Here is a 13,917-nt window from a genome sequence, read left to right on the forward strand (position 1 = left end):
TCATTTTCAATGAGAATAGCGCTACAATTAGCAAATGTTATCCTTGATATCTTTTCATCACGAATTTTAGTCCCACCCTTGAATGTCGCTTTTATACTGTCATTGTTTCTTCGATGTAGAGATCGAACAGTAGAGGCAGACAACTGTAGCCCTGGCTTACATCCTTTTTAATCCAAGAAATTCAGCATCATCTATTGGTCCTTTGGTGTCTCACACCATGATGACTAAGCATCCGAACTACTAACCTGACCAGATGATTCTTTCCTGCTGGTTCTTGTACGTATTATACAGTAGCTGAGAGACCCAGCTAAGCCTCAGTATTTATTTATCGCTGTGCCCGAGACTTCGTATGTGTGGAATTTATTTTTTACTTATAAAGCTCCTTTATAGACAATGTTTGAAGTAGTACGGTTGGGAACATGAATGAAGGGCTTGTTTGCTTCACTAATATGGGAGACAGCCACCATACAGTTGGCAGTACGAAAAGTAACTGAACTTAAGTCCGTATTCGCAACACGCAGCATATGGCTTTGTGCTTTGTTTACGGTCATGGCATAGCATAAACTCACCAGGAATTGTACACGTGTATATAGAAATGATGAATTGTTAGGAATAAACGGGATTTGGAGTATAAAAACACGATTACCTGCTACACTTCCTATCAAAATTCCCGTTTCTGTGATGTTACATTGGAGAGAAGTAACTTTAAGCCTCTGTGAGTGAAGAGTTCTGAGGAGCGAGATAATGCATGAAGCTCTCCATCAGAGTTATGTCACGCCTCGCTTTTGGGAGGAGTTTCCAAAGAGTGAGTAAAAGCTTGATGTTCTCGAGCCACAGCAAGTCTCGCCCCACAATCTTCATTGGATTCTCGAGACCGCATAGTCCTCAGCCTTTTGGGCGTTCTGGTGCATTCAGAAAGACTCGATCGTTTTCTATGCATTTTTATTCCTAAACAAGACTAAATAAAACCGTAATGAGCAGGCATCCAAATCACAAAAAAGCGAAGTCAACAAATTCTTTTTCCTAGTAACGATTACAAATGAAATCTATAGAAAGAAGCAAGCAATGTCATTTAAATTTTTAATACACAAAAAAATCAGAATATCTGTATATACTAGCCGAGTAAATTGGTTGTTAGCTAGTATTCATAAAGATAAGATTGTGGTCCTTAATTCTGTCACTGACGTAAAGTTCTGAAACTGCATCTATCACTGTGTTAAAAAAAAAAAAAAAAAAAAAAAAAAATATTAACACCGTTTACTTGTTCTTTGGAGAACTACAAAACTAACAGCACCATCTATTGGTGCTTTGGTGTGCTACACAATGATGACTAAGCATCCGAGCTGCTAACCTGACCAGATGATTTTAGATAAAATTTTAAATTATGATATATTTTTTCTCCAAGTTCCGACTTTGATGAGATAAAGCCGATACTTTATCCGAAGCTACTCTCAAGTTACATGTGAAAATCCCTTGAAAATTTGTCTAGTAGTTTTGGAGATTAGTATTTTCAAACAGACAGACAGACGCGCGGGGTTACAATTTTAATATTAATGTAGGCAGATTATTCATTTTCCCCTATAGCTTACTCCTAGTTTTCTCAGAACTTAGAACATCTTGCACCACTTTGCACTGTCAGAAGCTTATTACAGGGAAACAAATCCTATAAACATGTGTTGATTTTTCTTAAGTCTTGCTTCCATTATCAATCTCAACGTCAGAACAGCCACTTTGGAGCCTTTGCCTTTCTGGAGGCCAAACTGATCGTCATAGAACACGTCCTCAATTTTCTTTTCCAGTCTTTTGAATATTTGTCGTATCAGCAATTTGAATGAATGGGCAGTTAAATAGATTGTGCGGTAGTTCTTGTACGGTAGTTCTTGTACAGATCTGCCCTTGGCTCTTCGGGATTGTTTGGCTGACATTTCTCCGACAGACCAATGCTATATCTTATGTACGAAGTTACTTTGCAATCCGAGCATTCCTTCTGGGTGCTTCTTTTTGTCAGACAGTGATATGGCGTTACTTCTACTTACTTTGTATGCTTGCACTGAAATGTTAATGGATTCACCATTTAGTTTATGGACGGTACCCGAGAAAACCCGAAAAACACGTTTTTGGGTACAAAAACCGAGGCGCAGACTCCAAGATGAAATTTTTACTATATAGTCCTAAGATTCCGATTCGAACAGCTTTGAAAATTTTGTTGACATATTTATACGTTTCCGAGGTTCAAAGTTTCACCCTAATTGTACAAGTAAAATACGGACGTAATATCTAGTGTGAGACGAAAACTTAATATTTAACGTGACGGCACATGGATAAATGTGCTGTAAAAGTGTCTGTAAACTATAAAATTTTCAATCACCCATAAAGTTCTTTTCATATGAGTGATATTCCCTGCTGTAGCGGGGAAAAGAAGAGAACCAGCGGAAAAATGTTCCCATTGAAGGACAAAAAAGGCTAATATGCTCCTTTTTAAAAGAATGACTGGAAAATGGAGTTCACGTGCCTCATTCTGCCTTTCTCAGCACCTTTAAAAAATTTCTCAAAATTTTTCGGATGCAGAGATGTTCGTGCTTCTTTATGGTGAGAGAGGATATGAGAGTGGTAGTGGGAAACAGACGGAAAAGTAATGAATACTGGAAGATAGTAGACGATGGTGTATAGAGAGTGCGAAGGAGACAATGGCAGCCTGAGAGAAAAGAGAGGGACATAGTGACAGTGGGAAACAGCTGACACTGATGGAACAGTGCTGGGAGAAGAGTGAAGGAGATAGTGCCAGTGTGAGAGAAATAAAGAGAAAGAGAAAGTGGAAATGAATCAGAGCCAGTGCAATGAGAGACACAGTCTATGGATACACTGACAATGAGGAGGAGATATAGTGCAGAAGAGACAGCAGCAGTGGGAAGGAATGAGTGAGAATAGCAGTAAGAGAGAGCAAGAGGGAGACAGTAGTAGGAGAATAGAAACAAGACGACTGTGGCTATGAGATAGGAGTCAGTGACAGAGAGGCAGAAGGTGTTAATGAGTTGGGCTGGATGAGTGAGTGAGAATGGGCAAGTAGGGTGGATGGGGATGAGAGGCAATGATAATGAGAGACGGTCTGTGATAAAATGACAACAAGGTTGAGAGAGACAGTGACAGAAGAGACAGTACCAGTGGGAATGAATGAATGAGACAGTAGCAATAAGAGAGAGCAACAGGGAGACAGCAACAGTGAGAGGGCACTGTAGTAGTAGTAGCAGTAGGACACAACCAAGAAGTCTGTGGCTGTAAGGCAGGAGACAGTGACGGAGAGACACAGAGATAATGACAATGCGTTGGGCTGAATGAGTGAGTAAGAATGAACAAGTTGCAGAGAGGGACTAGTAGGCGTGAGCGAGTTACATTTAGGAGAGGTAATGGGAGTGAGAGGTGAGTTGTGTGTTAGAAAGAGCGCGACTATGTTCGCATGCCAAGTCTTTTGGGAACATTTTAAAGGTGATGAATGTAGAATGAGGCAGCTGGCGGCCCGCTTTACAGTGAGTCTTTTAAAACAGGAGCGCGTTAGCCCTTTTTATTCTCCGATAAGATCATTTCCGCTAGTAGATTCCGCCTTGATGATGTTGCAGTTTTAATAGCCAGAAGAGTATATAGGGAATGAGAAACTGATGTGTACCAATTTACTGTCGTAAGTACTTGGTCGCATCACTGACAAAATGTTGAAGTAACAAGAACCGCTGAAAACAAATAGGCGAAGCTTGACCTCTAGACTGGCTCTGTGGAATATTAACCTTTTTTGTGCTCCGATAGGATCATCTGTGCATGCCGCCTTGATGCTGCGTAGTTTTTAAGGCCAGTTTGACGTCTCCTGGAAAGTCCTATAAAAATTGGACTAAACTTATACCAGACGTGTAAACGTGAAGTATAAAGATAGTAGATAACTGAGTGTGTTTCTGTCGACAGAAACCGAACCTAATTCGACAGATAATTATAAAATCTACAACTCGTTAATATGATACTTTTTGTGTTGAAAATGTTAATAAAATATTAGTTTAGTATCAAAGAATAACTATACTATATAAAGACATTCTTTGTAACCATGGAAATCCTATCTCGTTAATGTTAAAAAAACGTGGTTCAAAGATCTAATTCTACTGTTGCCTCTGCTGTTGAAGAATTAAGTCGCTTAGCTGTTCTGACGCACTGAGCGTTTGATGCACATACATTCTGTAGCTTCTGTTCTTAATCAAAACCTCTCCATCTCTTCGGAAATGTTTAAGTGAAAATACATATTTAAAGTGAGTTTTGTAGAAGATTGCCCATCTGGCCTTCTTTTATCGTAAGGGCACACAGGCGGCCTTTATGTGGAATTTAATCAAAATATTAAATACTGGGCATCACCCTCAAGTTAACACAATAATTACTTCTAATACTGTTAATAGTTTTCAAACATTAATATTTAGAAAGTTCATTTTATCAAAATTTTTACGAAATTGCATAAATAATTTAACTGCAATAGGCAACAAGGCTTAGGTGTGCTTCACCATATCTTTGAGTTTTCAATTAAACTTATTTCTGTCAAGTAAATGTTTAACGAAACTGAAGCCAGTGTGATATAAAAGATATGATTTATCGCGAGTACAAATCCTCTTCGCAACAATTTATCGGGCAATAACAGAAATTGTTTCATGCTACGTCTGATTGTCTTTGAGCTAGCAGCGAGTTCGATAACGTAATTAAAGCATTTTAAATAAAACTGTAGCAATTGTTATTAATATTTTTGCCTGTGTGGCAACTCTGATTATCGTCGGTGTATATGTAAGCCGCATTTACGAGCGTTCAAAATACACGCGACACCAACAGCAGAAGGTTGCACAGGTCACATCAATATTCAAGAAAGGTAGTAGGAATAATCCACTAAATTATACTCCCATATCATTAACGTCGATATGCAGCGGAATTCTGGAACATACGTTGTGTTCGAACATTATGAATTACCTCGAAGAAAACTGTCTATTGACACGCAGTCAACAGGGATTTAGAGAACATCGTTCTTGTGGAACACAACTAGCTGTATTACCGCACGATGTGTTGAGTGCTATTGACAAGGGATTTCAAATTGATTCCGTATTTCTGGATTTCCAGAAAGCTTTTGACACTGTACCATACAAGCGGCTTTGTAGTGAAATTGCGTGCTTATGGAATATCGTCTCAGCTATGTGACTGGATTTGTGATTTCCTGTCAGACAGGTTACAGTTCGTAGTAATTGACGGAAAGTCATCGACTAAAACAGAACTGATTTCTGGCGTTCCCCAAGGTAGTGTTATAGGCCCTTTGGTGTTCCTTATCTAAACAAACGATTTGGGGGACAATCTAAGCAGCCGTCTTCAGTTGTTTGCAGATGACGCTGTCGTTTATCGATTAATAAAGTCATCAGAAGATCAAAACAAACTGGAAAACGATTTAGATGAAATATCGGAATGGTGCGAAGAGTAGCAGTTGACCCTGAATAAAGAAAAGTGTGAGGTAATCCACATGAGTGCTAAAAGGAACTCGTTAAACATCGGTTACACGATAAATCAGTCTAATCTAAAAGCCGTAAATTCAACTAAATATCTAGGTATTACAATTACGAACAACTTAAATTGGAAGAAACGCACAGAAAATGGTGAGGGGAAGGCTAACCAAAGACTGCGTTTTATTGGCAGGACACTTACTGCCTACACTAACATCTTCAACTTTTGTAGTCCTGTCTTCCTCAGTTGCGTGTAATATTACGGTATATTGATAATTTTTACTTTATGGACCGTCTGACAGCAACTGAATGAAGCACAATTTCATGCCATATGCGTTTCGCCTTTATTTTCTGCAAAGCAAAACATTGCATCAAAACAAGTGTTCAGTTCATAGTGCTGTGAAATGTAGAAAAAAACCGCTAATTGGCATTTATAAGAAGAAGAACAACACCAAAAATACAACAGGAGCGTAATATGTAGAAAACAGTCCACACAACCTGCCACTGAAGATGCCTTGCAGAAAATGAAGGCGAAACGCATATGGCATGAAATTGTATTTCATTCAGTTGCTGTCAGACGGCCCATAAAGCAAAAATTATCAATATACCGTAATGAATACACTATGCTTGTTCGTCCTCTTTTAGAATACTGCTTCGCAGTGTGGGATCCTTACCAGACACGATTGACGGAGTACATCGAAAAAGTTCAAAGAAGGGCAGCACGTTTTGTATTATCGCGAAAAATGAGAGAGTGTGTCACTGAAATGGTACAGGATTTGGGATGGACATAATTAAAACAAAGGCGATTTTCGTTGCGGAGGAACCTTTTCACGAAATTCCAATCACCAACTTTCTCCTCTGAATGCGAAAATATTTTGTTGACGCCGACGTACATATGGAGAAACGATCGCCATGATAAAATAAGGGAAATCAGAGCTCGCACGGAAAGATATAGGTATTCGTTCTTTCCGCGCGCTATACGAGGTTGGAATAATAGAGAATTGTGAAGGTGGTTCGATGAACCCTCTGCCAGGCACTTAAATGTGATTTGCAGAGTCTCCATATAGATGTAGGTGTAGATATTAAATATCCTTTACCTTTTTCCAAACAATCCCGGTCACATCTTACATTAAAATCGAAACACTTTAACACCAAAGAAGAGAGAGAGAGAGAGAGAGAGAGAGACGACACACGAGATGTGTATATCAGGAGTGAGGAACAGATGGGTACCAATTTACCATCGTAAGTACTTGGTCGCAAGGCGGAAAAAATGTTGCAGTAACAAAAACCGCTGAAAGCAAATAGGCGCAGCCTGACCTTTAGCCAGGCTCTGTCTGAAGGCAAGAAGTAACAAGAGCGCAGCAAGACGCGTAGCTTGCAGGCTAAGGGGGTGACGGTTTCCCTGTGCCGCTGCGCGCCGATCTTCCGGATATTGCTTCCGGCCGGTGGCTGCGGCAGCGGGCGGTGCGTCCTCATTTCGCAGCGCCCTGCGGCTCCCCCGCAGACGCGGAAACTGAATTTTCGTGGCCGCCTCGGCGCAGCGCGTGTGCGGCGCCCCCTGGCCGCGGGGTCGCTATTGCTTCCCGCGCCCGCCCCGGGAGGAGCACTAATTCCGGCGCTCTCCCCGACCCCTGGGACCACTGTTTTACTTCCGCCGTGTCTTTTACGAGCTAGTCGTGCGCGCGCGGCCACCCCTGAACCGCACGCCGCACCAAATGACCCCAGCGTCCACCAAGGGCTGCGTGGGATCTCGGGGACAAGTCGGAGAAAACGAAACGGAAACGAAAAAAAAAAAATACTAAGAAAAACTGTTCGAGTATTATCACTAAGTATTGGGGGTGGACGTAAAATACGGAAACCCCGAGAGAAATGCACGCTTGAACATAAAAGTAGCTACTAGCAAAGTCTGTAGATTGGGCTGTTGTATTTGTTGTATATGACTATGAACCGCACCTGTGCAATGTCTTCAGTGTGTTGCAATTGTCAGTTGTGGTCAGGACTGTGTTCTGTGTAGCTGCGAGTGCATTATGTAGGAGCTAAGTGACGATTCGGAGTTGATGTTGAAATCCATGGAGAAGAAATAAAAACTTTGAGGTTCGCCGACGTCATTGTAATTCTGTCAGAGACAGCAGCTGAACGGAATGGACAGTGTCTTGAAAGGAGGATATAAGATGAACATCAGAAAAAGCAAAACGAGGATAATGCTATGTAGTCAAATTAAATCGGGTGATGCTGAGAGAATTAGATTAGAAAATGAGACGCTTAAAGTAGTAAAGGAGTTTTGCAATTTGGGGAGCAGAATAACTAATGATGGTCGAAGTTAGACGATATAAAATGTAGACTGGCAATGGCAAGGAAAGCGTTTCTGAAGAAGAGAAATTTGTCAACATCGAGTATAGATTTAAGTGTCAGGAAGTCGTTTCTGAAAGTATTTGTATGGAGTGTAGCTATGTATGGAAGTGAAGCATGGGCGATAAATAGTTTGGACAAGAAGAGAATAGAAGCTTTCGAAATGTGGTGCTAGAGAAGAATGCTGAAGATTAGATGGGTAAATCACGTAACTAATGAGGAGGTATTGAATAGAACTGGGGAGAAGAGGAATTTGTGGCACAACTTGACCAGAAGAAGGGATCAGTTGGTCGGACATATTTTGAAGCATCAAGGGATCACCAATTTAGTATTGGAGGGCAGCGTGGAGGGTAAAAATCGTACAGGGAGACCAAAAGATGAATAAACCAAACAGATTCAGAAGGATGTAGGTTGCAGTAGGTACTTGGAGATAAAGAAGCTTGCACAGAATAGAGTAGCATGGAGAGCTGCATCAAACCAGTCTCTGGACTGAAGACCTCAACAACAACAGCAAACGACTTCGAACGTGGATAAATTGTGAATGCTCGTATGGTGGGTACTTACGTAACCGAGGTGTTTCAAGAGGCGCCGTATCGAAGATTTTTACCGAATACGGAAAAAAGTGGCAAAACAACGCAGAAAGAAATGTGTATGTTGAGAAATCGTGACAGAGGGTCATTAAAGAGGATTGTGACGAAAAATAAGAGGTCGACAGCTGCAGAAATTATTGCACAGTCGCGAAACCTATTGTATCAAAATAACACGAAGGGCCCTTTATAACCTGCGAAATGCAGGGCAAGCTGTAATTCCAAAACCACTTACAAGTGATGCGGGGTAATGCGATGCCGAAGCCATAAGTTGTGGAGTATGGCGCGATGGAAGAAATTCATCTGGTCGGATGAGTCTTCTTGCGCAGTGTTTGAAATTTCTGGCCCAGTTTACAACTTAAAAAGTGAAACATGGGGGCGCTACATTGGTGGTTTCGGGAGCCATATCATGATCTTCAGTGCGTCTTCCACAAGGTCGTATTACTGTCGTTTTGGCTTATCAGGTCGATCCCATCGTGCCATGGTACAATATTTGATCCCCCATGGTGAGGTTGTTTTCCTAGACGTCAGCGCCCCTGTTCTCACGGTTCCTATCGTCAAATAGTAGTTTTGTGAGCACGAGGATCTCCCCTGGCCATAACAGTGTCCACATCTCAGTATTATGGAGCCTTTGTGGTCTAATTTGAGAGGAAGTGTACTTGATTGCCGGCCGGAGTGGCCGAGCGGTTCTAGGCGCTTCAGTCTGGAACCGCGCGACCGCTACGGTCGCAGGTTCGAATCCTGCCTCGGGCATGGATGTGTGTGTCGTCCTTAGGTTAGTTAGGTTTAAGTAGTTCTAAGTTCTAGGGGACTGATGACCTCAGATGTTAAGTACCATAGTGCTCAGAGCCATTTTTTGTACTTGATTGCTATCCACATCAATAAACGTTGCCTGAAATGGCCATTATTTTGCAGCACGGGTGGTACAGGATTCGTTTGAGGACCATACAGGCCCTTCATTTGTCCATTCCGAGAGAAATGGAAACTGTTTCGGATGCCAACTAAGGTCTATGGCCCTTTGCCCGTGTAGAAAATTTAAGTTTCTAAGGCCGCGCGGGATTAGCCGAGCGCTCTGGGGCGCTGCAGTCATGGACTGTGCGGCTGGTCCCGGCGGAGGTTCGAGTCCTCCCTCGAGCATGGGTGTGTGTGTTTGTCCTCAGGATAATTTAGGTTAAGTAGTGTGTAAGCTTAGGGACTGATGACCTTAGCAGTTAAGTCCCGTAAGATTTCACACACATTTGAACTGTTTTTTTAAGCTTCTAAGTTGATGCAGTCAAAATAAATGGCCATTTACGTCACATATTTTTATATCTTGCCATTATCGATATCGATAACAGGCAAAAATCGTCGAAATTTTCGATTCCTGGGATGGATGAACTATCCGTATACATAATTAAGTTTGTACGGAACCCTCGGTGCGTGAGTCCTATTCCCACTTACCCGCATTGTTTTTCTCTAATTATAATTATTTGCTGCCGGTGCACCAAAGTCCTGCCCCAAATCGCTACGAAGTTGACATAGTCGAAGGAATAATTTGCGCACTCTTTCGGTAGAAAGTGTACTAGTAGGGGTCTACAAACACATTCGCTTTCGGCGGAAACATCCGCGCGCCAATTTTATGGCTGTAAATTCATAGCGATGTACTTGTGACCTACGGTTATTTGTAAAAGCTCGCTCTGACAGTACTAACAGGACGTTATCTCGACACCATGGAGTACGTGACGACTCGCGCACCTCCCATTCTTCTACAGGGATATTTCTGTTAGACTTAATCGTAGATGATCTAAAACCAATTCGATTCTACATAGAGTACGCGAAAGAATTTCCCCCCTCTTCGCGCAACAGTGTGCTGCAGGGCTCTAGGTCAGCGAAAGCGTTCCTAAGAACGGGAAAAAGCACAGATAGTTCCAGTTTTCAAAAAGGCTCGTCGAACAAACCGATAAAACTATTGGCGTATATCTGTGACGATGGTCTGTTGTAGAATTTTGAACATGTTTTATGCTTGCGTATTACGACATTTCTAGAGACCTAAAATAACGTGGGTTCGGAAAACAACAACTATGTGAAACCCTGCTCGCTCTGTTCGTCCACGAGACCCAGAAAGCAGTGGATACAGACAGCGAGATAGATGCCGTTTTCCTTGCCTTCCGAAAGGCATTAGATACAGTTCTACACTACCATCTGATGAACAAAATACGAGCCTGTGGACCATCAGACCAACTGTGTGATTGGACTGAAGAATTTTTATAAACAGAACACACTATGACATTTTGAACGGAGAGGAGTTTTCAGACATAAAAATAACTTCGGAGGTGCTCCATGAAAGTGTTGTAGGAGCATTACTCTTCAAAATGGTTTAAATGGCTCTGAGCACTATGGGACTTAACATTTAAGGTCATCAGTCCCCTAGAATTTAGAACTACTTAAACCTAACTCACCTAAGGACATCACATACTTCTATGCCCGAAACAGAATTCGAACCTGCGACCGTAGCGGTCGCGCGGTTCCAGGCCGTAGTGCCTAGAACCGCTCGGCCACAGCGACCGGCATTTACTTTTCACAATATATATAAATGGTCTAGTAGAAAAGACTGGGCTAGTGGTATGTTTTAGAAGGTGAGACAACGTCTCTGAATTATTCCCCTGGCAGCAATCACTTAAACTAGTAAATCTTCCACTTGATTACGTGCCCCATGCGTCTGCTAAACTGATTTTTCCCTTTACTTGTGTTTGATGTTGACAGACTACATTTGAGGTTATCACAGTTATTACTTTTGTCAATTGTTAATCAATGCAGGACTGATCTTTTATAAAACTAATGGCACAAGTTTATTAATTAAAAAATGGGCATAACACATATTAAGAGTGAACACAAAAAAAACATGATCCGATGGCAGTACAAATATGCGACGAACTATTAACAACCCTGTGTGGTGGCTGGTTGGCAAAGACAGTGGTTTGTCTGACTAAACTACTTACTCTGGTTCAAAATAAGGATAACGCCATCTGAAATTATATAACACTGAATAGACCTTGAGGGATTTATTTTACTCAGAAGTTATAGTACGTTGGTGCAGCTGACGACAAGTGGCGTGATTGTGATCTAGTTTGCCCTAACAAGCCGGAGCAGCAATACAGTACCCCTTTTCTCCATGTGCGGCGCTGTCTCAGATGACGGTCATGGTTCAAGAGTCTGCAGAGCAGGGATGTGTGACGCCTGAATAACCCTATCGCAGACACGAAATATGCAAAGTCGCGGCTGGTGATCAGTTAGACGGATTGCAATTATTCTCTAACGGAGCTCTGAAACCTCGCAGATTCCAGCGTGTGAACTCCCGTTCGCCGTTCATACCGTGGACCGATTTGACTCACTTATTTGGCAGTGCACACAAGGAGATCAGACGTTAGAACGGTAGACCTGTCACGAATAAGATTGCCACCATTAAGACCACACAGGCTTTAACAATGTACACGCTTTCATCAATACCTGCTTATGCTGATAAATTCTTGCCGTGTCACAAACACGATATCGTGGGTGAAAAATCAACACAAAACAAAAACTGTACTCTTGAATATGGAGAATAGTGAGAGAGTGACTCGTCTTCTCTCAAAGTTCAAGAGTGGAAGTAAAATTAGAGGAAAGGGTATCAATGGTAATATTCGCTGGTGACATTACTATCCTCAGTGAAAGTGAAGAAGAATTACAGAATCTGCTGAGTGGAATGAACAGTTTAATGAGTGCAGAATATGGATTGACAGTAAACTGAAGGAAGATGAAAGTATTGAGAAGTAGCAAAAACGAGAACAGCGAGAGACTTAACATCAGTTTTGGTGATGACATAATAGATGAAGTTAAGGAATTCTGCTAACTAGGCAGCAAAATGACGCGCGACGGATGGAGCAAGAAGGACACAAAAAGCAGAATAGCACTGCAAAAACGGCATTCCTGGCCAAGAGAACTGTACTAGCATCAAACATAGACCTTCATTTGAGGAAGAAATTCTGAGAATGTACGTCTGAAGCACAGAATTGTATGGTAGTGAAACATGGACTGTGGAAAAGCGGAACAGAATAGAATCGAAGCATTTAAGACGTGGCGCTACAGACGATAATGTAAAGAATGAGGAGGTTCTCGTCATAATCAGCGAGGAAAGAAATGTATGGAAAACACTCTCAAGAAGAAGCGACAGAATGGCAGGACATCTGTTAATACATCAGGAAATAACTACTAGAGGGAGATGTAGTGGGTAATAGAGGAAGACAGAGACTGGAATACATCCTGCAATTAACTGAGGATGTAGGTCGCAAGTGAGATGAAGAGCTTGGCACAGGAGAGAAATTCATGGTAGGCTGCATCAAACCAATCAGAAGACTGTTGACACTCGAGGTTGGGAGGGAGGGAGGGAGGGAGGAAGGGAGAGACAGACAGAGAGAGAGAGAGACAGAGAGAGAGAGATGACGTTGGTAGTTTCGTGGCTTTTCGCGGTTTATGCTTTTGTTCAAAATGGTTCAAATGGCTCTGAGCACTGTGGGACTCAACTTCTGAGGTCATCAGTCCCCTAGAACTTAGAACTACTTGAACCTAACTAATCTAAGGACATCACACACATCCATGCCCGAGGCAGGATTCGAACCTGCGACCGTAGCGGTCGCGCTATGCTTTTGTGTATGGAGAAGTCGCGAGGCTAGAAAATTATAGCGAAGTGCTGGAAGACTTGCAGAACATCGTTGCTTGGTGCAAGAAGTGGCAATTGACCCTCAACACAAACAATGTAACATAGTGCGAATACATAGACAGACATTTCGTTGTATGATGACAAAATTAGAGAGCAATCTCTGGAAGCAGTCACATCCATAAAATATCTAGGAGTATGCGTATGGAACGAACTGAAGTGGATGGACCACATAAAATTAATCGTGAGTAAGGAATATGCCAGATAAATTCTTTGGATGACTCGTCAGGTCACGTAGTCCATCCACAAAGGAGGTAACTTACAAAACCCTTGTTCGACCAGTACATGAATAGGGCTCGTCAGTCTGGGATCCGTACCAGGTAGGATTAATAGAGAAGATCCAGAGAACAGCAACATGTTTCGCGTTTAGCAAGAGCGAAAGAGTCGTGGAGATGCTCAGCCAACTCCAGCGACTTCTGCATCACATTGTGGTCTACTGTTAAAAGTACAGAGACCGTACGTTCCTAGAAGAGTCAACCAATATATTACTTCCCGCTACGTATACCTCGCGAAAATAACACGAAGACCAAATTAGAGAGATTCGAGTTCACACGATGGCTCACAACCAACTGTTTCTCCCACGAACCATACGCGACTGGAATAGGAAAAGAGGGAAGCGACACTGGTACGCAAAGTACTCTAAGCCACACAACATAAGTAGGCCTGCGGAGTATAGAGCTAGATGGAATTGTATTTTATTCAAGGAACAGTTAGGGAGCTATTTGAAGCTCCAACATTTGCTACTATA

General features: G+C 42.0%; 1 protein-coding gene across 1 annotated transcript in view; it reads right to left on the bottom strand.

Annotated features, from left to right (window-relative positions):
* Positions 1–6,977, bottom strand: part of LOC126188737 (uncharacterized) — a 181,311-nt gene extending 174,334 nt beyond the window's left edge. The window contains exon 1 of the mRNA XM_049930345.1: positions 6,819–6,977. Within this exon, the coding sequence (XP_049786302.1) occupies positions 6,819–6,977 (159 nt within the window). The remainder of the gene's footprint in view (positions 1–6,818) is intronic.
* Between the last annotated feature and the right edge of the window lie 6,940 nt (positions 6,978–13,917).

The sequence above is a fragment of the Schistocerca cancellata genome, chromosome 5 (assembly GCF_023864275.1).
Source record: "Schistocerca cancellata isolate TAMUIC-IGC-003103 chromosome 5, iqSchCanc2.1, whole genome shotgun sequence".
Lineage (NCBI taxonomy): Eukaryota > Metazoa > Arthropoda > Insecta > Orthoptera > Acrididae > Schistocerca > Schistocerca cancellata.